At 38.7% G+C, this 25,890-nt stretch overlaps 1 protein-coding gene across 1 annotated transcript in view; it reads left to right on the top strand.

Moving 5' to 3' along the window:
- The window catches only part of MAP3K9 (mitogen-activated protein kinase kinase kinase 9), a 44,965-nt gene that overhangs the window by 4,583 nt on the left and 14,492 nt on the right, over window positions 1–25,890 (top strand). Inside the window, exons 2-3 of the mRNA XM_010144898.1 lie at window positions 17,607–17,787; window positions 25,047–25,195. Of these exons, the coding sequence (XP_010143200.1) occupies window positions 17,607–17,787; window positions 25,047–25,195 (330 nt within the window). The remainder of the gene's footprint in view (window positions 1–17,606; window positions 17,788–25,046; window positions 25,196–25,890) is intronic.

The following is a 25,890-nucleotide window of genomic DNA, read 5'->3' as shown; positions in this document are numbered from 1 at the left end:
CAGGAAGGCCCACTGAAGCCAACATCACTGTTTAGCACAGCTCTTAGTTTCCCTTTCTCTTCTCTCTCATCTGTGATTCTGGCCAGAGGAAAGTGCTCAGTATGTAAGGCTTAGAATCAAAAAGGGCAGTCCCGTTGGTTTTAGTTAAGTATTGTAAATAATGAAGCTGGTCCTGTTAGTTTTTATTTGTCTGTCAATGTTGGATGTGCCAGCATTGCTATAGGAATAATGCCAGTTAACTAATGCTGCAGAGAATGAGCAAAAGCATATTTGCTCTCTTTTTTTGACTGGCTCAGCAAAATACATTTGTTATTTGCACTGCATTGAAAGATTTTGCTGAGGGTGTTCATGGCAGTTAGCAAAGTGCCTTATAAAATCACCATGTTTTTGTTCCACAAAGTGGCACATTAGATTAGCAGCGAACTGATGTGGCCAAGGTCAAAAGAAAGAGGTAAGGACAGAGCTCAAAATAAACCCCAACAGTTCTGATTCAGTTGAGTCAGTAGTTCTTCCCTTCTAGTTCTTTGAAAGTGTTCACCTCTCCTACATTTTGGACCACCGAGGTAAGCTTTGGTATCCTGAGACTCAAAGCTCTAGCTTTGTGAAGATTTCAAACTCTGCCGTAGCTTTGCTTATTTATTTTATGTAGTTGATAAGCCTTTTTCTGATCATAAAGATGCTAATAGAGCTGACTTTCACATGGTCTCTGGACAGTTCCTAGGACTTACAGTATTCCTTTTTAGAACTTTTTTTAAAGTACAGGTAGAATTTAGAAGCAGAAATTCCTTGCGATTAATTCAAATTCAACCCAAGGGTGGCAGATTTACATATTAGTCTTGATAAACACGTGATTAGTTATCTCACTTCTTGTTGCAGTATTCACATCCCAGCCCATTCAGAATTGACATTCTTCCGTTGGCCTTTTCAGAGAAGTAAAAGTACTTTCTTTCTCTGTCTGACAGTGTCGTAGAGGAGAGCTCTTCCAGGGTCTGCTTAAAATACTTTGGCAGAGCAGTAGGGAAGTCTGCACTATTATTGCTGCTTCTGGTCCTCCAGTGTCATTTGCTGACTAACTCTTCGATGTTGTACTTTCCATCAGAATGGATTTCTTTGTCGGTACAATTAAATGAGTGTGAGTAATATTTCACATCAAGTATTGCAAAAGTATTTCAGTGGTATCTGAGTGCTCTACACTGGGTGAATAACTGATCTGGCCTTACTTGGGTGTAAGAGGAAAGTGATAAAAATGTGAGATTTTGGGACACACACCCCCAACCCTGCCAGCTGGGATATTAATTTTATACAGATGTTCTCTGATTCAGTTCAAGGAGAAAAAGTCAGTAAACATCTATTTTTAAAAAATTGTTTTATGGGCTTTTTAAATTTAAGAAGTGTGTACTGTAGAAATCAAGCCTTTCAAGCAGCCTGAATACAGTCCTAAGGGTTTTCAGGTTCTGCACCCCTAAGCAATTATCTGACTCTATGGCATTCTATATTATATTGCTAATGGTGCATAACCCCTGGTTCTAGTTATTCTGCTTATTTCTTGTCTCTTCAAGGTATCAGCCTTTGTGCTGATAGCCTGGTCACTTGTGTTGTGGTTCAATAAAAAATACAAATAACTATAATTTTTTGCCTGTGGTAATACAGTGATGAAATTCATGCCAGTAATACTACAACTCTTTTGTGAACAGAATGAAAAAATATTTTAATTTCGTGTGTTGTTAGTTCAGAAGATGTAAATTTTACCTGAAAGTTATGCTAATTTTTAAGCTATTGACACACGAGGAATTCGCAGAAAGAAGAAGGGTGGCAGTTTACTTTGTGTGTTTTTTTTCCTTACCTTATCTAAATTAGTGCAACTATTTTCCTCTCTCAGAAGTTCGACAGATGCTTTCATGTTGCAGTCTTATTTTCAGTATATTTTAGTAGATTTCTGAGAGTTCCAAAATGAAAATACATCTGTAAATTGTTTGTTTTAGTTGAATATGAATTGATGTCTCCTGCTGATGGCAAGGCAAAAGTAGAAAGACTTTATGGAATAAGTCTAATGTCCACAAGAACACTTTGGTATTTTCCTGCCCACATCAAGTAGCAAAAAGGCAATTTCACAAATGGAATCTCTTTTCTTCATAGATAAGAATGGAAAGAGTTCCTTTAGTTTTTAAGAACTGGAATTGTGTCTATCACTTTTAAAAACCTAGCTAATATCCTTTTTGTGTTTTTGCCACTGCATATGTTTTTCTGCGGGGTTCTTTCTGCCCCTAAAAAAAATTTTCAGGACTTAAAAGACTAAGTGCTTTCTCCAAATTGTGCATATGGAACCATAGAACAGATACGAGCGGAGACCTGAGCACCATCATGCAGGAGGTGTATTTAGGCATCTGTGAGCTGCTCCCATGAATTCAGTGTCTGACCATCTGTGACAGAGCTGGGATAAGTCTGTGTTTTTCTGAAATGTCTAAGTAGCAAGTTAAGAGTGAGAACAGCCTTGCTGTGGCGTTTCCAGCCATCTCAAATAACTTTTTCAGCTCAGTTGTGGTGTGTGGTTTTTTTTTTTTTTAGCTGTTGCTCCCACGTCAATGAACTTTATGTGAATTTCAAGAGATTTCTATGAGAAGCTTCAACTTTTGCTTTTCTCATCAAATAATTCCTGTCAGAATTTCAGCATAGCTGAAGCAAACCCACTTTTGAAGCATTAGAAGTTAAGCACAATCTTGCTCTTTGAAGTAATGATTTATCACCCAAGATGATTCCTTAATTTTTAAATAATATCCCGTTTCAAAGATGGTGCATATTCCCTTATGACAAGGGAAACCTTAATTTAAGCTGTTGGAAAGAATATGGGATATAGCACATGATATGAAGTCGCTGTTTTTTGGTATGTTTAGTTTCTGGTCCTAGGATAGTTTCAGTTAGATTGGTGTAACTTTAATTTCTGAAAGGTTGCCAAAGTTGACTGGCATAACTGTTAATTACTTCTTGATTGTCTAACTGCTAATGGAAAGGTGAATTCAGCCTTCCTCAAACCCAAACTTTTTCCAGATATGAAGAAGGTATAGTAACAGAACCTTGTGCACTAAGAGGAGAAACTATTGCAATGTATAAGGATTTACAATTATGTTGTTTGCTTTCATCAGTGTTTCTCAAGATCAGGGAGAAGAGGGCTTACTCACAGAATAGTGAATCTTTGGGTCCAGCCTGTAGAAGAGTTGTTGTGGTCGTAATGGCAGCATGGTGCAGCATCGTTTAGGGTTCTCTGCAGAAGGAAGTAGCCAGAGGACAGGCAGCTTTCCTATGAGCTGTTTATGTTACAACCTTTCAACTCTGCTTTCTAAAAGCGTTGTCTAATTACTCAAGCATTTATTTTAACACTATTTTTTAATTAAAAACAAAATATCGTCCCAAAACACCAAACCAAATAAAATGCATGTATAGATGCCAAATTACCTCTGGAATCCTCTATGCGCTTTGAATGCTGTACTACCTAAGTCCTGAATGATTTTTAGCACTACAAGCTAAGCTTCTAGTTCCTCTGATCCTTTAACAAGCAATCTTCTGGAATTTTCTTTGGCTGTTGAGAAATGTTAAGATCTGCTGTTTGTATTACAACTGGAAACCTTCATTTAAAATGTGAGCATGGCTTCAACCTTGCTGATTCATGGACTTACTGTTTAGGTATGTAGCAAATAGTAGTGTGCCAGTAGCTCCATTTATTACTAACAAGTAAATATTTCTGCCACTAAGGTTTGCTTATCACAACAATTACAGTGCTTAAGTTGGGGAGGGTTCCTGTGTACTATAAGGAAGTGCTAGTATGGATAATTGCTGTAAAGATGGTATGTGTAAGGGCAGTGAGGTCCACCTGCCACAGAAGTATTACAGGATTTCCTGTTGTTTCTCCTCTTTGAGTGTGAGCCCAGGAAAAAGATTTTAAAGAGGCTAGTCTTTAGTTGCCTTTGACTTTGCATTGTTCAAGGGTCCTGAAAAAAAGAAAAATTCCATGACTTTGTTTAATAGAACTTGATATGCCTAATTCGGCTTGCTGAAATGTTGTCAGTCTTGCCCTTGGATTTGCTGATTGCTTTTTCTTTTTTGATGTAATCAGTCACATAGTGTGTGGCTTCAGTATGGTTATGCATCTGGTAACTGGGGGATATTCCTAATGCTTCATCAGGGTACTCTGTGGTCGCTTACACTCTTTGATCACAGAGTAAGCTGGGTCAGAAAACTAACAAAATTCTAACACATCAGAAAGGCAACAGTTTTCTGATCATTTTACTGCATGAGCTGTTAACATTGTATGGACTTTCCTGTATGACGGTTCAGGACTATCCTTTTTCTCAGCAGCTGGCAACTTGTTCTGCTCAGCTTAAGGCAGAACTCTGCAGTATTCAAGAGAGTCTGAATTTCACTGCTGTCAGCTGTAGCTTGGCTGTTATTGACTCTTTCATAGAGATGTCTTAATTGAAGCCAAAGCAAAACAGCTCTGCACTACTTTTTTCATCATGAATTTAATGTTTTTGTTTGCCTGGAAATGGCTTCCATTGAACCAGCGTTATTATTGAATCTCTTTTCAGACAATTAATGAATGTCATCCATGTGATTCTACTCTTCCTTTTTTTGTTGTTGCTTAAGTTCTTGATTTGTTGCAAGCTTTCAAGCTGACAGGATTTCGCAAAGCACTGGGTTGGGTACAGATGTAATTGTATTTTTTCCTTGGAGCATTTAACAGATTATGAAGAGTACATAATCCGTGCCTGAGCTAGAAGGTTGTTCCAGTATGGTAGGAACTGGTCTGAAACCAGAGCTGAATAGCTCTATTTTTCCAGGAAACCCACCTGAGTGTTCTCCGGGAGCATTCAAAGTGTTTTGTGCCAGATCACTAAAGCAGTAAGACTTTTTTTCAGCTTGGCTAGGTGAAAGGATCGATTCTAAATATATCGTGTCTCGGGAGGCCTTTCCTGTCCCCTCCCCCATTATGCATTAGATCTTTAGAGTTACTCTTCTGCACAGCTTAAAATCCGAGAACTGCTGTGCTGTTGCATCCATCACCTCCTCTCGCTTGATAGGAGAGGACAGTTGGCCAGCTTTTTGGATTTGCTGAACCTTCATGCATACCCAGTAATTAAAAAGCTTTTGCTTCCAAGGTATACGTTTTTTTAAAATGTGTTGTTGCTGGATGGTTAGCAGTAAAAGAGAGAAAATATTTGCTTATTACTAGAGACGGTATTTGTATTCTTTTTTTTTCCCTTCCAAGATGTAAAGTTCTGAGTGAGTCTTAAATTCTGTGCTCTACAGGATCTTATGCAACATTTAGCCTTCCGCACCACAAACAAATATTAGAATAAAGATGCAGTCCTACTGAAATGAACAGCAGAGTACCCAACAGAAGGTAGGTAAAGGCTGCATGCGGAAAGCCTGGGCTCCGTCCATGTGCGGATCTATTAATCACTTTAAGTACTTTGAATGCAGGATCGAGAGCAGATTGCACGTTATCTGGGTACTTGTGAGGCAAAGCTGTGCAGCCGACTGCACTGGAAGGTAGAGCTAAAATTGCAAATTAGATTTTGGCAAACCACTACAATATGAGGTCTCATTTTGGAAGAAGTTTTTGAAATCCTTTCCCAAAAGCTTATTTCTGTCCTCAAGGCAGTATGCCATTGTACTGCCAATAAGACTTAGTAATTAAAAAAAGGAACACCTGGCAAGCTCAGTCCCTTGTCCCCTTTGCAGTAATGCTGCCTTTTTGACTTGCTAGGTGTGCTGCAGAATTACTAACTAGCTCCTGGCTCTCCAAGACCATGACTCACAGACAAGTAGCAGCATAAAGCAATATATTGAGGCTATCTCTTTATCTAACGTCCAGCATTTCCCATCACCACCACTAGAGCCAAAATGTATCTTAAGAAGTTTTGCTTATTCATAGGAGGGGAAAATGGGATTGGAACAATCATGGTAAGTTCAGTGAAACCATGTTCTCTGCAAAAGCATTTTTGTTTTATCTGTGGATACTTTTCTTCTTCAGATAAGGACCGATCAGAAACTACAGGGCTGTGGTTAATATTTGCTATAACTATAGTACCTTCTAAATAAGAACCCTGAAGATTGAGGTGCTGGAGCAGGTTCAGAGAAGGGCAACAAAGCTGGTGAAGGGTTTGGAGAAGGGTTTGGGTCCTATGAGGAGCGGCTGAAGGAGCTGGGACTGTTTAGTCTGGAGAAGAGGAGGCTCGGGGGGGCCTCATTGCTCTCTACAGTTACCTGAAAGGGAGTTGTAGGGAAGGGGGGGGCGATCTCCCATATTAAGAATGACAGGACGAGGGGGAATGGCCTCAAGTTGTGCCAGGGGAGGTTTAAGTTAGATATTAGGAAAAATAACCCTCTCTATAAAGAAATTAAGTATTGGAACGGACTGCTTGTGGAGGTGGTGAAGTCCCCATCCCTGGAGGTGTTTAAAAGCCGTGTGGATTTGGTGCTGAGCGACAGGGTTTAGGGACCCTGGCAGTGCAGGGGGAACGGTTGGACTCGATCTTGAAGGTCTCTTCTAACCAGATGATTCTATGATTACAGAATGCATTACATTTCTTTGGAGGACAGAGGAAGTTTCTACTCATTTTTCAGATAAAAGTATAAAAAAGTAGTAATTGGACCATGCAAGAAGCAAAAGATGCTTATCTCATTTTTCAGAGTTAGTCATTTATAAAAATAAATCCTCATTTGCATGGATTTCAGAGCTTCCCTGCAGCTGAGTGTTTAAACTAGAAATAGATCTAGAAGGCAGTCAAAGGGATGGGGTCAAAGTGAAGATTATGTCTAGATTATGGGGAGACGAGTACAAAAAAATAGTGTAATCTGAAATTGGCACTCCCAATTGTGAAATTCCACAGGGTGTGTCTTAGGGAAGGAATTGAAATGTAAGTGTAGCATTAATATTTTAGTGTTCGTGGACCCTCTGGCTAGGACTAGAAGTTCTCAGAAAGTGTCTTTGGAGCTGTCCTAGCTTGGATAACTTTATTCTGTGGTCAGAAAAACAAACCCTTAGAAAACAGAAGGAGTTGAGTAGGGAGATTCTTTGTTCAATATAAGGTTTCCTGTAACAGATTGGCTTGGTTTTGGACATGTTCTGCAATGGGTGGATGGGAGAGTCTGGATCCTGTGATATTAATCAGAATTTTTTCCTCTCTGGCATACCTTTAGCTTCAGTAAGCCTTTATCTGACTCCTGAAATTCATGTAAAGCAATTTTTTAGAATAGATTTGAAATTGTTTGGAAATTAAAATATTCTTGTTTCCTTCAACTCTTGCAGTTGAGACTTCTGTATTGATGGCAGGGAGAAGTTTAATGATAGTACATCCTCATACAGGTCTGGATTGCTCTTAAATCCTGCCATGGAAAAGACTTGCAGCTCTTTAAACCAAAATCCTGCTTTTTTTTTGCATTTAAGGAGTGAAGAAGCATTGGTTTCCAAAAAGGTTTTACTCTATTCTTTTTTTTCTGTAAAGCTCTTGCGCCTGGGATTTGAGGGACTTAGTATCTGATACATCTTCCTACAGCACAGAGTTATCTAAATGGAAGAAGTGGATGGGTTGATGCTTATCGACTATCTGACAAAACTTCTCCTGTTTTGCATTTTGGTAAGTGAAGCCACAGTATGCTGTTCTGTTTGCAGATGGAGGAATAAATAAAATGTGCCCAAAATTCCCACCCACAATGAGTACTCAGCTGCAGCAGTGGTCTTTCATGCTGCAGCTATGACAGGGTAATGTGTAACCAGTTGGTGTGGCTCTAAGGAGACAGCGTACAGCACAAAATAATGAGTAGGGGCTCTTGAGAATGGGTGTGAGTGAGATGTGCTTGTAGGCTCAATCCTTTTGCTGGAGTCTTTCCTCATTCCTGGAATCTCTGATGGCAAAGCATTTGACCCACAGCAGTGCTAATGTTGGTGAAGGCTGAAACAGAACTACTGAAGTGCAGTGACACAGGATTCAGGTATTTCCCGCAACTTTGGATTTTTCAGGCCTTCTTATCTCTTCATTATCAAGTTGCTGTATCTATTTGATAATTTGCAGTCAGGGCCTCACCTGGGACCTCTACTGCCTTCTCTGTCACTAGGTCTGGGGGTTTCTTTTAAGCTCAGACTAAGTTGAAGTACATGCGTAATCAGGTTCTCTTATTCTGGCAAACAACCTTCTGATAACTTTCTTCAGATAGTTCTCCCAACTTGTTTCAAAGCACCACTATCCACCCTAGCACACTAGAAACAGCTTCAAAATGTAACGATTGAACACATGAATTAATGTTGCTTTATCACTAGATAGGAGCCCTGTTTCATGGTCTGCCTATAAGGGCAGGATTTAAATAAAAGAATGGCGAGTGTTCCGGCACTGAAATGCTGACTGCATTGTTTCCATTGGTGAAAAGAAGTTAAATGTGAAGCCAGCGATCATCCGTCAAGTCACAGAGATACCCTGGTGTACCACAGATGACATACCCAGTTTTTTTCCCCTGCAGTAGGGATCCTTGTCTTCTAGCCTACTCCCTTCCATGTTTCTTCCTGTATGCTTTCAGCTCTCATTGCACTCAGTCCTGCTCTTACTTCTTTTTTCTTTCTCCCTTCACTTAATGATTGTAACCATTTCCATCAGGTTTGATGTTCATTAACTAATAGAATTTTTGCTCTTGTGTGCCAGGCTTACTGAGTAGCATCATGCACAGGTGAATGATTTGGCGTGTACTGTAAGACCATGCAAGGACTGTCTTGGATTGGTGTGCTGTGTGCTAAATAAATTGTGAATATAGCAGCAGAGCAGTTGAAGAAGCTGGAGCCAGTATAGCCAGAAATTCTGGTGTGCCCAGCTGTGCTTTCTACTGCTGCAGTAGGCAGCAGCCCCTTTCCTCTACCTTCCTGTAGGAAAATGGACCGGTTTTGCTGTGGGTGATCATACTGTAGTAGTTCCTTCCTGAATGTTGTTCTGCTTCTGAAGTGATGAGTCAGCTCTTAGCACAAGCAAAGTGAAGGAGTATTTGGTTTAGCACTAGGCTGAGAAACCAGAAAAAGGCAATTATATGACCATATTTTCTACCTTGTCACTTAATTTTGACAGTGAGATGAAATATGGAGCCACTTCGTACCAGTTCTTTGATGTTATTAGCAACTGGATCAGCATGGGTTAAAGTGTTTATTTTTCCCTAATTGCTCTTTGACACTACTTTGGCCTGTTGGAGACTAAGAATGCTGTCCTAACTGTCCAAAAGTGTAGTCGAAAACTGAAGTAACATTCCCGAAAGAAACAAGCAAAAAATCTGACAGTGTTACTGCCTTCCATGGGAAGTTTGTGTTTGTGAGAGGAGGTTGTAACACGTTTTCTGGCTCTGCTGGTGTAATATCATCAGACTAGAGGATTAAAACAGCAGCTGTTAATCTTTGTTGCAAAAAAAAAATTTCTTGATTTCCCTTGTGAAAACTTTCCTTCTGTGAAAGTAATCTACCTCTTCAAACTATCTTTCCATGCGTTCTGGAGGTGATATGGCAGCTGGATTAGGACAGGAGTTGTATTACTGGGGTTTTATGAAGTGATCAACTTAAAACCTAAGTAAACCTTTATCATGTTTGTTTTAGTGATTGGATTGAAAGATTCAGTGCAGATGTTCTTTCTGTTTATGTAGGGTAGTGGAGTGTGTTTGGAAGAAGGGTAGGTGGGTTCGAGAAGAATAAAGTAGAGGAAAGGGATATAAATATGTTTATTCTGGCAGAAGGAGAGATACAGACCAATTACTGCTTCTAGCATAATTGGAAAGAGGAAAAAATGTTGTAGTAGAAATAAGTTGGGTTAAGCAAAATAAAAAATATATCAACAATGCAGTTATTGGCATTGAAATACTATAATAAAATTGAGAGTTCCCCCGAAATACTTGCTCAGCAGTTTTAAACTTCTTACTGCAGTGGCTGAGAAGCAGCAGTGATACTGACACATTAGTTGAGGTTTACTCAGCCCGCACAGGGTTTATTAAAATGTAGATACAAGTAGATCAAAGGATATACAACTTTATACCCATATCTTTACCTTCTTGTGATGTATGTGAATATCTGATCTCCCATCTTTCTGGTAGATGCACGAGTAGTGAAATACATCTTTTTAATGTCTGGAAACAAGATCTTCCTTGGAGTAAGGCTTTGTGTGTTTGACGAAGATGTTCACCATTGACTTTTCAATTGATTCAGTGATCATTAAGGTGAGTGGTACAAGATGCAATGAATTATGACCTCCAGCTGCCTTTGTGGGCCAAGGGACGGATTTCTTTGAGATTAGTTTAACAGTAGCACCATTTTGACTTAAATTATTTTCTATTAGTAGGACAGCTATATTTCTGAAAACTTAATTTAAGAAAGGCTCAGAACACTGAGATGATCCTGCAACTATGAGGAAATTGGTTTTCATCAGATGGCTCTCTAACACCGGGTGTGTTGGGGAACTTCTCTAATTGAAATTTCTTTCTTATACCAGACCACAGAGATTGATGTGGTTTAAGTTTGGGCAGTTCGCACAGATGTGCCTCTAGTCAAAAGAGGCTCCTGGTGAGAGTAATTCAGAGCATGTATATTAGACTTACGCTCTTCTGGAGTGGCTTTGTGTTTTCTGACTGTGTTTGGGGCTTAGGAAGTCTGCCTTCTGAGATGCTCTGAGTTTATTTTATCCAAGCCAGCTTTCACTGTGATGATTGATTAATGATCCTTAAAGATGGAGGAGGTGGAAGGGGAAGAAATTCACCTTTAGAATATGTAAGGCTGTGGTAGGTGTGCATCTACTTCATGCATGCAAGACAGAATTTAATCTCTATAGGAATGTTTATCACTTGCCTCCAGGGCAGCCCTTCTGTAGTTTTATCATAGTTTATGGCAGAGTTGAAACTTGGCTAGCTTCTAATCTGTCAATTTTTTAAACTCCGGTCTGTATTCCTTCAGAATTCATTTGACCCTTGGGTTTGCCTAGTTAGGACTAACCAGTGGTTTTGGGTACTAGTACCCCATGTCTGCAGCAACAAAAATTTAAAACTCCAAGTTTCAGTGTTTTCACTGGAGTGATTTCTCCTGAAAGGACATAGAATAGTCCTAGGTACATATAGTCCCAATCCTAAACACACTAGTACAAGTTCATAAGTTGCTAGTGGAAGTTCAGTGTTCTAACATGAAGCTGCACCTTTGGAACCATCCTTAAAGGTCTCATTAGACCATCAGCAGTCTTAACTCTCTCCTTCTGTTAAATAATCCTGCACTGTCTAGTACCCCACAGAGTGGGCATCTCCATAATGACTTGCAATGAGAAAACAAAACTGAAGATCCTGTAGTAGCAACTGTGTGAAGGCTGGAAGATATGGTGGTGCCTTAGAAATCTTAATCAAGATGCTTTCTGTATTGCTTTGAGTACCAAGGCAGATGTTTTTGTCTTTCTAGTAAAGCATAATAATGTGGAATAGGGTGGAGCAGGAGGAGGAGCTGACTCAGTGTCAGATACCCTTGTGTCAGTCATACTTCAGTGGGTCTGTTTGTGAGGTCTATTTTCAGTACAAATCCTTGTTTAAACAACAAAAGCATCTGTGTTGGCCCTGAGTCTCCAAAAAACCCCTCATTCTTCTTGATGTCACTGGTATCCAATTGTGACTTTTGAAACTGAGAATCATACCCTTTGGGTTCTGTTATGACGGGGATCTGTGTGCTTCTAAAGACTTGATTACTTTTGGTAAAAGCAACATTGGATTCTGTCAAAAGCCTGCTAGCTATTAATACACATACAGAGTGATTTTTAAACTGGAGAGGGTAAACTGATGTCACCTGACCTCAAGAAGCTGATTTCCATCACTTCCAGCTCTGCTAGGAAAGTTGCTAGCTCAAATCACATAGAGGGGTAAGAGAATCCTGGATACATCACCAGTTCTTTTCCCACCCTTACTAAGAAACTGTCTTTAAATGGTACCAGCATTAGCTGAGTTAACTCCCTATCACTCTTTGTGTAGATTTGAGCCTGGAATGAAAAATTCCAGTTGTATCAGAAAAGTCTCTACTGATGTTTCTGTTTCAGCATCTGGCGTTGCCCACTAATTGAAGAGTCCTAGACCTGATGGAAGATCTGGTTAATGGCCAGCATTCAGTGATTTACAGAATGTATTGAGGATGCTCGTTGTAAACTTTATCAGTCTGCTTTAGCTCTGGCCTTTTAACTATTGCTTCAATAGTCAACTGCATCAAAACAGTTTAAGCAACTGGACTTGTTCTCGTAGAAGTTGCACTCTTCCATATTACTGTGATTCTGAAGGGATAAATGCCAGGACTTGTTGACCAAGGATGGTTCTCTGGTAATATGGATCTTGATTGCTGAGTTCAGTCATGGCAACAAAGACAAATTAAAGCACACAATTAAAAAAGGTTGTTTAGTAGCTGGGGTGGTCTTACAGGCGTGGGCACTGCAGTTAGTACTGTGAGCATGATGGTAATTGTCCAGAAAGAATCAAAGTCCCAAGCACAGGGTGTCCTAAATCTCCAGAGAGTAGGCTATCAGCTGTCACCTATAGCTCTGAGCTACTTAGAGATGACTGAAAATGCTGTAAAGTTAGTGATGAAAGCAAGCCACACAGTGCTGCCTTTCCTGTTTGTTACTGCGACTTTGTTTGTCCTGAGCAGAGGCCGAAGGACCCATAGATGGAAACCTGTATTAAAAAGTACTGAAGGTGTAATGGTGATAAATTTTCTCATCTCTAGCAATACACTTCATTTACTTCCTGTAATGTCAGACAGTATGACTAAGGATGGCACCAGACTGAGGCTTGTCAAATGATCTTTGAATTCTGCATTATGCTGTTCTGCTAGTTAGTCTGTCTCATCATCAAACCAGTAAGTTCTGGCTGATTGCCTTTGGTTAACTAATGCACCTTTTTCTTTATATGGCATATACTTCTTTTACTGTACTTCAGGAAACTTTCTCACAAGAGTCTGATGTGAAAATATCCTTGATGCTTCTTACAAGGTACCAAAGATGTTCTCAGAGAATATGGAGGAACCTCAATAGACATTTTCATTTCAAAGAAAAAAGACTGTTTTTTGTCATAACCTAGATAAGAGGAGGCTCACTATTTAATTTCTACCTTTCTCTCTAAGGTCGGTCCTAAGGTGTCTCGATTGACTGTTGTCTTTCTGCACTTGCAGTCCATCCAGCTCTCAAGAAATTAAACAGTGGGGTCAACTCATTACCAGTAATGATTCTTGAGAGTCCTTGGGGTAATAGTTCTTAATAAATTGTTAGTACTTGAAATTTCTGAATCATAGGTACCTATGTCTGTCTGCCTGGCTGATCCAGGGAAGGTCTTAACAGGAGATACTAAGGCCTATTTCGATCACATTCCTTTCTTGTTGTCTCAGCTGGGACAGCTTGAGATGTGGAAGAGCTGTCTTGCTGGACAGAGTTCATCTTAGCTGTAATTAATTTCTCATTGTCAAATGCTTATTTTCCAAAGAACAAGTTTCAAGTCTTTCAGGAATATGTGAAAATGTATGTGAACACTTTTGGATTATTAGTCCTGTAAGGACACGCGCTCGTGGTACCCTTCAACTAAAGTTGCTAACAATTGTTTATGCTAGTTTAAGCCACCACGCTTTGCTTCACGTGTACAGTATGCAAAGAACATGGTGCTGATGATTCACTGTATTAAGGTGTTTTGCTGGAGCAGCTGGATCCTCAAAGCTGTCTGAATGTGCTTGTAATACCCGGTTTGCTTCACTGCAACTTTTGCACACTACCCGTTGGCTCTTAGCCATGCTTCTTAAGATCAGCTCTTAGCCTGTGCTACAGAGGAAAAAGATGTCTTTGAGTATTAGGAGCAGTAGTACATGGAATACCTTAATCTACAACTTGTCTGTCTGTGCACACACGCAGGAAGAGATTTCTTGCATGAGCCCTGCCGAAAAGGTGAAATGGTGATCCAGCACTGACAAGCTGACACATTCTGCATGTCCTGCTGATTTGGCTCTCATTCTTCCCTGGTTGCCTGAAAACTAGCCCAGTATCTTTACTGCTAAACAATTTCCCTTCTTAAGGCTGAGAATGTGAAAGATTTCCAATCTGATTTTCTACCTCTTTTTTCTTTTAGAGGTTATCTCATGCAGTTCTTTCAAACTGACAGGACAGAATGAGGAGACTTTCTGCCTTACTAGGTTAGCTGTGTTTTTTGTGTAGGTGGTTTATATTGGTGTCTGATGAATATGTATGCTTTTGTGAGTCTGTAAATGGTGTTATAAGGTGTAAAACATATTTTACATAGGGCTGGTTATTATTTTGGTGTTTGATTTTTTTTTTTTTTTTTTTTGTTAGGCTGATCATCCTCCCACAGTTACCTCTGCCCTGAGTGAACAAATCTAGTCAAAGGACAAAAGGTGTGTTAGCTCTGGAAGTGTAGGAAGTATGCTGTTATTTGTGTTTTGTATTGTGGTAAACTAACATGAGTGCAGAAGAAAGCAGCACTTGCGGAAGAGAACTTGCACTCAGAGTATTAAAAAGAGGCAATAAGGGGTTGTAGATAAAGCCCACAAGCAAATGAGACCGTGTTGATTAGTATGAGTAAAATGCATTTGCAGTGTCCTAGCAACCTGGCTTTTGTTCTCCAGGAAAGAGATTTTTAGGGAGGAAACTGAAAGGAATTAATATTTCACCTTTTTACAAGATTATTCATTGAAATCCAAACAAATGCAAGAGGGAGAGTCATTGTTTTGAGTCTGAAAATCTGACAGATGGGCTAGGGAGACTCCTAGCAGTTACAAGTGAGGCCATTGATGCTGACAAAGATAAGGAGAAACTCAAACAGGTACTGGAGAGAGATATGATTCTTAAAATTAATTATTACAGTTTTGGGTTGTAGGATTATCCCAAACAGTTATTACAAGGAAATAGGAGGAGAGCCAAGGATGTAGCTAAGGAATCAAGGACTTGCAATAAATGCAGCTCTTTCTTTGTTCTTCTCTGTGGTCTTTTGTCACGGTAATTTATCTTACTTAGCCTACATCTGCAAAAGAACAAGTTCATGGATACAAAAGGTCTTTGTAAGTACCAATTATTTTGTTAGAACTTAATACACATCAAGGTAATTACATTGAAATAATCTCTTGGGAGGAAGGAATATATGACCCAACTGTGATATCTGGCTCCTGTCCTGCTATTGAGCTCCTTCAGACAGAATATAATCTACCTTTTGAACAACAGATTTGTTTGTTACTTGTTGTGCTTATGGAAAGAAGCAAAAAAATCCCAAATCCATGTCTTCTTGTTTCAAAATTTTACTTTACCTTACAAATTCACTGTGTATCTGTGTATGACTGCTTTTAAATTTAAAATAAAATTTTATTGTTCTGCCAGCTCTTTAGGCAGAGTGGGTATGTGCTAGAAGAAGAAACTTAGTACATATTTTCTAGGAAGTTTTTTACTCTTGTGATCAATGAGTGATTTGTTAGCAGTTTCTCTTAGCAGTTTTTCATCTGTTAGAAAGAAAAAAGTTAACCTTGCTAGAAGAAGAGACACAAACGAAGACGCCTTCTGTACCTCTGTTTCTCGTGGTGGTTCTATCCTACACTGAAGCATGGCTCTAAAAATACATATGTTTTTGCCCAAATTAAGAGAATGGTAACTCTAGGCCTCAAACTCCTCCTTCATTTGCAGTTTGGAAAATGGAGCATTCGGTGATGTTAGAAAGAAATTTTGCAAACGAAGCAAGATCCAAGAGCTTAACTAAGAGCTTAAGCATGAGTCTAGTCATTTACAACTTGAGTTAGCCTGCAAAAATCTTTATAAAGTAGTTATTTTGTGAATTCTGAAGCCTTGTAGAAAGGGAAGATCAATTTTTAATTTTCAGAGAACAGTCAGTTTGTTTAACTTTAAAAAAGTAAATGCAGTATTTTAACATTTAGATATGTATGACCCTTTTTTAGGGTTTACGTAACACTTTTGTCTAATTTCATGGAAAATCCTATTTTGATGATTGAGGGGAAGCATGAGTATGAATGTAAGAATTTTTTCTCTTCCTCAAGAAGGTGTGTTACCTTGAGACAGATACTTGACTTGTTTCATGGACTGCTAAAAATGGTCCTGAAGATGATATTTATAGATACTGTAATTTTTGCAATGCTTTTGCCTTTTTTAAGTTTTGTTACGATTGATGGTTGTTTGGTTGTGTGTGTGTATGTTTGTTTTTGCCGTTCACACGTGCATACATAGAAAGGTTAAAAACCCCCATGTTTTCTAAACCTGTGTCTGTAATGACATTTAAAAATGGCGTAGTCCCATAATGATAATGTTGTAGTGAATGTTTTGCTGTGAAGTCATTGGACTAATGGTAATACAAATATTTTGTCTTTGTGGCCCTTTACAAAGTGGCTGAAAATCACAGGCTTATGGCTATGTTAGTTATGGAAGTTTAGTGGCCTTTTATATTGCTGGCACAATTTGTGTGGTCACTTTACACTGGGGTAAAGAAAGAGGATAATGAGGTGCTGCTAAAGCGGAGTGGATGCTTCTGGCCTCTGGTTGACATGCATTTCACAGCAGTGTGACAGTACAGCTTTCTGGATAAAGAGGAGTATGTGGTTTATCCCAAAGCAAAGTGGCTGAAAATCACAGGCTTATGGCTATGTTAGTTATGGAAGTTTAGTGGCCTTTTATATTGCTGGCACAATTTGTGTGGTCACTTTACACTGGGGTAAAGAAAGAGGATAATGAGGTGCTGCTAAAGCGGAGTGGATGCTTCTGGCCTCTGGTTGACATGCATTTCACAGCAGTGTGACAGTACAGCTTTCTGGATAAAGAGGAGTGAGTATGTGCTTTATCCCAAAGCATTCTTCCCGAGTTCTGGGCTCGAGGTTTTTTTTTTTTTTTAAGTTCTTGGGTATAGACTCCTTTGACACTGAAACATGGTAGAAACTTCGGCATCTTAACTAAAATAACAGTTTCATAATGATGGGAAAGGGAATCTGTAACATGGTGGTGTATATGTAGTCTTGAACCGGACATGTTGATACTGATCATCAATCTTTTTTTTTTATTATTGTGAATTTAAAAAAAAAATCTGTGTACGTAGAGCTTCCACTCCTAACACATTTACACAAAAGGTGTATGCAGCCTGTGTGTATATCTGGATTAAAAAAAAAAAACCCCGCGTCCTCTAAGCAGTTCAAGAAAAAGATGCTATTATTGGCTTGCTGAGAGAGGATTAATTAGGAAATGTCTTCCCTTATCTGGATTTCTAGAAGTTACAGTGGTTCACTTCCTCTTAGCAGAGAATTATTGTACAGAATGACACTAGGCACTGTATTCAATAATTATGATATTGCCTATTTGTTCTCTGGGGCTTGATATTTTGGTAAAATTTGAAGTTAATTGCTAGACAGCTGTTCACTTGTCAGATGAAGGGATCAGCTTGAAATAACTTGAAACAGAGTGTGGTGTGTTTGAATAACTATAAGTCAGGGAGAATCTTGAAATTTGGGAGATCTCCATGAGGATCTTTTTTTGCATAAATGATAGCTTTACTATGCATACCTTTTATTTCCACCCCCCCTCCCTTTTCTCCAGTACTCATACTCGAAAAGGTGGAAAATGGAGATCTGAGCAACAAGATATTGAAGATCACGGATTTCGGCTTGGCCAGGGAATGGCATAGAACTACCAAAATGAGCGCAGCTGGGACTTATGCCTGGATGGCTCCTGAGGTCATCCGCTCATCCATGTTCTCCAAAGGCAGCGATGTCTGGAGGTATTGATTTGGCATTAAGTGATTGGATACTAAAGAGTAACTAGATTGCCAAGAAGCCTCTTTTATGTTTAAGAATGAGTAATAGTGAACCAAATATTAAAATGCAGGTCTTATGTAAACTTTACCCACCAGCTTTCCATCTATCAGACTCTCAGATTACTTTGCATAAGTTGTAAACATTTTTTTACTGTAGAAAGTGGTGCACCAGCTCCTGCAGGCCTCTAAATTTTTGTTGTTCTATAAATTTACGTTCAGATTATCCTAGGATTCGTAATCCCAATTCCCTCTGCTTTGTGCTTATTTGGCTATTGGCTGACATAATCAAAGGCCATAAAGCAATCTGTAAAGCACTTGAAAATACTACTTTTTTTCACTTTTTTACCAACAATAGGTTAATTTTATATTTTGGTAGTTATCTGTCTACTGATACGACACGCAAACACACTGTACCTAATCAAATTACCTGTGCAGTTTCAGCCTGATTACAGTGTTTTTCACTTTCAAAATGATCTAATGAATTAATTCCACCCTTCTAGTCTTTCACATAAAACAATAAATTTCTGCTCTAGGTCCATCTGAGTACGTAATCCATGAGTAGTAATTTACATGTGTATGTTGTCTTTTCATGTACTGGGATATTTGAGAATAGGAGCTAATTTGGTGGGTGGGAGTGTAAGGGTTGGCCCATAGAATTACCAAAATTGAGTTTGAATATGACCATTAAGCGAACTGGTAAATTCAGAATTCAGTAAATAGCTCTAGGGCAGTGACTTTTCTGGATGCTGTGTGGCATAGAATTAGTCCTGAACATCTGAAACAGATGAACTAGACAGAGTTTTGTTTGTCCTGTGGGGAGAGAGGTATTGAAATGTCAGGGAGACTTTGTCTTTAGAGCAGTGAGATTCTGTCACTGGCCAGTAATGCTCGCACACAAGCGTGTCCTTGCTGTGAATCTGACAGGATAAAGAAATATCCCAGCTGGCAGAATTGTCTGGCTGTTATGGCAGAGATTTGGAGTGGGGATTTTCATTTTCCTTATTGAGTTTTGCTGAACAGATAACGTATTGCCTTCTGATAAGTGTGTGAACTTCCGTTTTGCACACTGATTGATGTGGATAAAATTCTGACTCTTTAATTAAATGTGGTAGCCTCTGTAGTTAATATGAGACAAACTGAGCAAGAACCAGGCTTTTATTCTGAGTGAAGTCTGGCAGAAATGAAAATGTCAAGGCTGTGCACCTTTTCTGTGCACATAATGACAGTACTGGTTTGTACACAGCTTGTCAACCTCAAACCTCAATTTACTCTTCTCTGAAAGAGTGCCAAGAATGACCTTTAAGGGTATCCTCGAGGAGAGGGAGAAGGGAAGGGGGAAACAATTTCCCTGTGAGTGTAACTTTACTAATCCAGGCATGCTGAAGAACAGATCAGTAGGTGTTCTGTACCAATATGAGCTCATTTTACAAAAGATAAGACTTAATACGTCAGTTGGTGATTTTCATGAAGGTAACACAAGTTCCTCTATACCTGCATGAAAATACCAGTTTGGTCATTGACTTATGGACTGTGAATCACTTCAGGACTTAAGGATTGTAAATAAAGTATTTGTTAGTTTTTCAGAATATTGTATTTCTATTTTTTAAGATTCCTTCATCACTTTCTCTTTTTGTAGTTACCAGTCTTCCCTTGAAAACAGGTTGAATTCCCCTCAGTGCTTTTCCTCAGAGGGTCGTCACAATGAAGAGAGATGTTATACAGTCTCCGAATAGGCCTTCTCTCTCTGGTGACCAAAATCTTGAGTCATAGTTAAAGAAGCTGTAAAGAACATAGTGTTTGGGCCATTTATGTCTGGGACAAATACTTGCCAGTATGGTCAATACTAGTGTGTCAATGGTTTTGAGTACTGGATTTACAAAAGCAGTCATGGACATGTATAATAAATCCTGTCCCCACCCAAGGATGTGTTCTTAACAGGATAAACTTTTTAATCCTATTAGGTTTGCCCCTCCTCTTGCTCACTTCAACCTCTTGGTTAATCACTGGAGTCAAGGGAGTTTTTTGCCTGATGACCTTCCAGATAGTCTCTGCGGCATCAACAAAATTGGCTGTCTCTGTCTCTCACATTCACAAACCCTTTTATGTCAACACCTTTTCTTTAAAGCTTGTTAGAATAATACTGCTGGCTGAATTGTTGTGCAGCCTTTCAACAAGAATCTTGTTCTGCTCATGCACAAACAGGTGAGGAAGATGCTTGCCAGGACTGAAATTTCCTGACTCAGTCCTATCATAAATAACTGCTTCATTCAATTCCTTTCAAAATGTGCATCAAGCTCCATTTAAAAAAAAAACTGAGTCTGTTTTATTTGTTTGTTTTGGGGGTGTTTGGTACTTTTTTGTGTGTCCCACTACAAAGGAGGTTTGGCAAGGAACTTACAAGGCTGAGGAATGCTCTCACACATTGGTGTCTATCACCAGGGCCTGGGCCACTGTAAAGCTTGTTGATAGTAACAGTTCTTAGTACATTTTGCTAGTGAAAATTTGTTGCTACGAATTTTGCTGAAACACAGATATTGGAGCTTATCCAGTACTGTACAGCAAGCTAATGTTATATAATTCAAGATTTCCTGTCATTTTAACTGCTTAAATGTATTTCTTGTTTGCTGCACACTTCATTTTTGACTTATGCTGCTTAAAAGACACTCACATTGTCAATATGATTGGTATGCAGAATAACAAAGCTACCATATAACCTTCATCTGAGTTCTTGGTGTTCCTCAATTTAGATGCTTTTAAGATGTATCTTCTCTGAGACCAGTGATATAATTAGGAATTCAGTTTTCATTTAAGAGTGGAATACCAGAATTACCTAAAACCATCTGATTAGCAGATCAGGATGTTTCAGACATTCAGTGATGGGTGTAGGAACTTCAGTCATTAGAATTTTTCATTTTAATCAAGTTTGACAAGCACTTTCATCCACAACCGACTGCTTGTAGGCTCCTATAGTCTTCTGTGTGTAATGGAGCATTGGGAAGACTTCAGTACCTGGCTGATAAAGTGTTGACTGGCAATATTGGTAGAAGCTACGCAGGAGAAGTACAACCAACTGTTGTGAAATAACCAGGACACGTCATTTCTGGAACTGCCAGTCTGATAACATGCAAAATGCTAATTTTTAATGGCCATTAAAATGTAACGAAGTTTTTTTTCTTAACAAAAGTAGTATTCTAGTTTCTGTTGCTTCTGGGATCTCCTTATTGGGCTGATAGTTCTATTCTCATGAGAAGTGCTGAACCTAGGGAGATGGATAAAAAGCACCTGTGGTACAAATGCCATTGAACAATAACAGTGAGAAGAAATTACTGTTTTTTTCCTAAGTTCACAGACTTACAAGGGAGATGGCAAAATCACGTATGAAATCCTGCAGACCTCCAGTCTCCCTCTCCTTGAAAATCTAGTGTGTAGGATTGAACCTGATGTTAAATGGCTTAAGAGATTACTGGATCACCGGGAGGTGGTTAATTATTCATACAAGTGTCAGTTGACTTGGACACATGGTTTGTATCACATGGTTCATTTTGTAATTAAAGTCCAAAAATTACTACTGGGTGCTGGAAAAAGCAAATAAGCTTGATCAGTTTCTCTTCCTCCCTGTTGAGAATGAAGAGGGGCCCTTGATCTTTTCTTCCTAAGCCTTTTTTGTATAAATCTCTTCTGTCTCTGTCTTTTTCCTTTGTAATTACCAATCTTCAGCTTGAGAGGTAATGGAAAACACTGTTCAGCACCTCTCTTGATGTTTAATCACTTGGGATGATTGTTGTTCAAATGCCACAAAGCAGTATTTTCCTAGTTCCTTGGTAGCGGTATTCTCTGCAATTAATTGTAAGTATGTGAAGAAGAGGTGGCAATCAGTTTTGCCAGAAACAAAGTGACTTTTCCTGCAATATGCACTTCTCGTGTCACATTAGAAGAAACACCAATCTGTCCTTTCCTTTGTCTTTTAAAAATTACCCTGCAGAAGAAATGCTTTGAGGACATCAATAGTGCTTTCCTAGCTATTCCACTAAGAGAAATACCTAATACATGCTTTGTGCAGCACTGGTGGTAAAGTAATAACACAACTCTTTGGTAGTTTTTCCTACCATTTGGTATCAACACTCACATCCAAACTGAAGAATAACATGAACAATCAATCAGATTTAGACAGGCCAAATACATGTTCAGTCCACTATTCATTATCTTCAAGTGTCTTATGAATATTAGTACGCCAGAAAGAAAATGGGAAATCCTTAAATTCCTGTTTATTGTTTTCAAATGAGGGTCTTGAGATAGTAAGAAATTGAGAGCCTTGATGGAAAGATACAATCCGTTATAATTATCATTATAATATCAAGAGTATGAAGAAAAAATATTATATTTTGCATAATAAAGTAAACTGGCTGTGTTAGCAGCAAAGGTGGAATCTCTAGTGACTGAAATTCCATATTTAAATACAAAAAGTAGTATTAAGACTGTTCAACTAAGGTAGCAGCAGTTCCAGTGAATGTTAAAGACTTAGCAGGGTAAGGAGGGAGATTGTAAGTGTACAGGTTGTGAAGGCTGTGATAGCAAAAAATTTTGATTACTTCCAGATGGATAGGGCAATTGTTGCTTTGAAACAAGAAGGGATTAATCCTTGAGCTTCAGAAATGACCGTTTCTTGAAACAGCTCTTCAGGGATCTTTTAGGAGGAGAAGCAGTTTTTCATTTGGTCTTCAGGTGTGCTTATTTAAAATTGTACAACGTGACCATGGTCAAAATAGATGTATACTTAGATTCAATATCTTTCCAAGAACAATTAAGAAAAATCAGTCCATTACAGTTGTGTTTAGTCTCAAAGAGATTAATGACAACATTGAGAAATTTTGTGTAACGAGAAGAGGAATGCACAACATGGATATTTTTAAGGACCTTATGTTAAAGCTCAGAGCAAATGCATAGGAAAAACTTTAAATGATTTAAGGAGATGTAAAAGACATCATTCAAAAAGTTGAACCTGTATCTAAATGAGGAAAATTAGGGAATGACTTAAGTGCTGGCAAGTTGAACCTAAAATACTCAAGAAGATTAAAAGGGTTTTGAGGAGTATCTTGCAAAAAGCATAAATACAAATAAATTGCTTTCAAATGCAGCACAGTTGAGAACCTGCAGCAGAGCATATGGCCCTGAGGTGACCAAGATGTAAGAGTGCAAAGAAGATAAAGCTGTAGCAGAAACAAAACTTTAAGTGACTTGTGTCTGCTAGAGTGGAGCAAAGAGAGACTTTTTAAGCTAAAAATTTCTCTTTAAGGAACCTGAGCTGGAGGACATCTCATACTGAAGTACTGTCCACAGAGGTGTTAAAACTGACTGATAAAATGAACAGTAATAAATTGCTGGGATTTACAGTAACACCCAAGATTCCTACAGGAACAGGAGAGAGCCAGCTGAGTTAATAGCTGTGCTGTGTAATCTGTTGCTTAAAGCTGGCTTAATACCAGAGAAATGCAAGGCAGCAAACATAATGACAGGTCTTAGAGCTTTCTGAGGATCAGCAAGTCTGATTTTCAGTTCTAATAAATGGTAGAAAGAGCACAAAAGAGTGGGAAGCTGGTGAACATATGAGCATGTCTGGTGAAGAGTCAGCTTTTGGAGAAAGAAATCATCTTGTGAAAAAATGAAGATTCTTGAAGGAGTTTCTGTGTATGTGGACAAGCGGATTGCTTGTACCATATTTGAATTTGTAAAAACTCTCAACAAAATCTTTTGTCAAAAGCTTTTAAAGAAAGTAAATTGATGTGGGAAAAAGAGAGCAAGTCTGTTTCCCATCATTAGACAATTTTTAATTACTAAAGGAATATATCAGTTTTCTTGGTGGGGAATTCTCTATTCAGCATAATCCTAAGTGTTTTGAAAAAAAGGAATAAATGGATAAGTAACCTTTGATGATACCAAGTTATTCAGGATAAGAAAAATTAATCTGCTGCAGAAAGCAGAGGAAAAGTTTTACTGTACTGAATGACAAAATAGATTAAATAGATTTATGGCAATAAATACCAAGTAGGACCCATGGAAGAATTTCACATGTATAATGATGGGCTCTAAATTTTACTATTATGGTTCAATAAAAAGATATTGGAGTTACTGTGGGTAACCTAGCTTATTCTGTATGAAGTCAAAAAGGCAAGTGGCAAATTAAAATTTAATAGGAGAGAAAGAAAGAAGAAAACAGAAAATACTGTGCCTCTCCCTGTATCTTTAAAACTTCATATGTCTTTGATCATTCCAACATAAAAGGTTTAAATGGAATGAGATGGTACAGTAGATGTCAGGGTCAGTGAAAGATATGAAATGGCTTCTCTTCAGGAGAGTATCTAGATTAGGGTTTACATAGATTACAATTTTGGGGACTGGGAAGAAGATGATTTAGGATGTAGTGGGAGCCTGTGAAATCATGGATGGCATGGAAGGAGCTAATAGGGAACATATGTTCACTCTTCCTTGTATTGAAAGAACTTCAGGGAAGCAAATGAAATTACCAAGTGACAAACTCAAAACAAACACATGGAAGTATTTTCTGGCAATGCATCATTAAATTTGTGGAACTCACTACCACAGACTATAGTGGATGGTAAGCGGGTTCAGAAGAGAGTAAGACAGATCAATGGAAGGAAAGACTATCAGGTATGTCATGTTTGAAGAACCATCTCTGGCTCAGGTTTCCTAGAAGCAGAGAGAATATTCTGAGGATATGTTATTGTTGTATACCTGGGGGGAGAACAGTCCTGGAACTATTTCCATAACTTGGTAGTTAATATTTCATAGATTATCTTAAGAACAGTTTAATTCTGAAGAAGTATTTTTCACTTTTTTTAAAAAATCGCAAGCCACCAAACAACCCTCCTTCACGTTTTTGAGATTTTCACTGGGTTCTGGTTCGAAACTTGCTAAATTAGTTAGAAGATTTATGTTAGTGTTTTTCAGATTGTTCCCAGTTTCTAGAGGGAAAATGATTTTTGCCTAAAAGGTGAAAAAGGCGTCTTATTTCAGTCTGATTTTCAAAAAAAGCGGGTAAAATAAGGCACTTCACCAGCTTGGCAGCCATGAAGAGCTTGTCCAGAAAACTGCAATTTCTTCAGTGTATCAGACTCACCCTGATTGGTTCAGGTACTTTCTTGTTCCTTAATGAAGAATGTGTTAAGGTCAAACACCTATTCTCTTTTCTGTTTTCTTCTTGCTAGTTACGGCGTGCTGCTTTGGGAACTGCTCACAGGAGAAGTACCATTCCGAGGAATTGATGGTCTTGCAGTAGCATACGGTGTTGCCATGAATAAACTTGCCCTTCCAATCCCTTCCACGTGTCCAGAGCCTTTTGCCAAACTTATGGAAGGTAAGCCAGCTGCAGTGTGAGTGTGGTTTTTCTGTTTCTAGAGGGCTGTTGAGTATTGCCTCCTTGTGTTGGTTTGGATACCTAAGAGTACGGCTTTCTTAAATGGCTTCGTTCAGTGGTGCAAGTTACTGTGGGAGCTTGGCTGTTAGTGTGCTGTGCCTCTTATTTCAAGAGTAGTATGAGTTGCTCTGTTACAAGAAAAGTAAGAGAAAGAAATCTCCTTGCCATTTTTTATCACCTGGCTTGATAGGGAAATGGGGGCTATTCATTTCATCACCTGGCTTGTTGTTTTCTAGTAGTGAGGACTCACCAACACTAAAACTTAACATATTTTGGTCTAGTTTGAAGTCTTCAACTTGTTTTGAAATGAGCAGCTTGAATATCTTGCTAAGCAGTGTCAGATTGATTTGGAATGAAACTTTATTCTACTGACATTTCAGGGAGAGGGTTTAACTGTGGCTTTGACATTTGAAAACAACCGAATTTTCAGTCAGAATGATGTGATTTTCGCATTTGTGCATGGAAATAGTTCATGCCCAAGATAGGCTACGTATGGATGAAAGAAATACAGGAGTTTGTCATCAGAGCTGCTGGAATTATTAAAAAGGATTCCATGAGGTAGCTTTTGGAGTCTACCTATGTGACCTGCTCTGCTGGATATTGCAACTACTTACCTATCTCCCGAGCTTCAGTCA

This window comes from Buceros rhinoceros, unplaced genomic scaffold (assembly GCF_000710305.1).
Source record: "Buceros rhinoceros silvestris isolate BGI_N320 unplaced genomic scaffold, ASM71030v1 scaffold6491, whole genome shotgun sequence".
NCBI classification, from domain to species: domain Eukaryota; kingdom Metazoa; phylum Chordata; class Aves; order Bucerotiformes; family Bucerotidae; genus Buceros; species Buceros rhinoceros.
The sequence above is the reverse complement of the archived record's forward strand: the minus strand, read 5'-3'. Positions and strand labels throughout refer to the sequence as shown.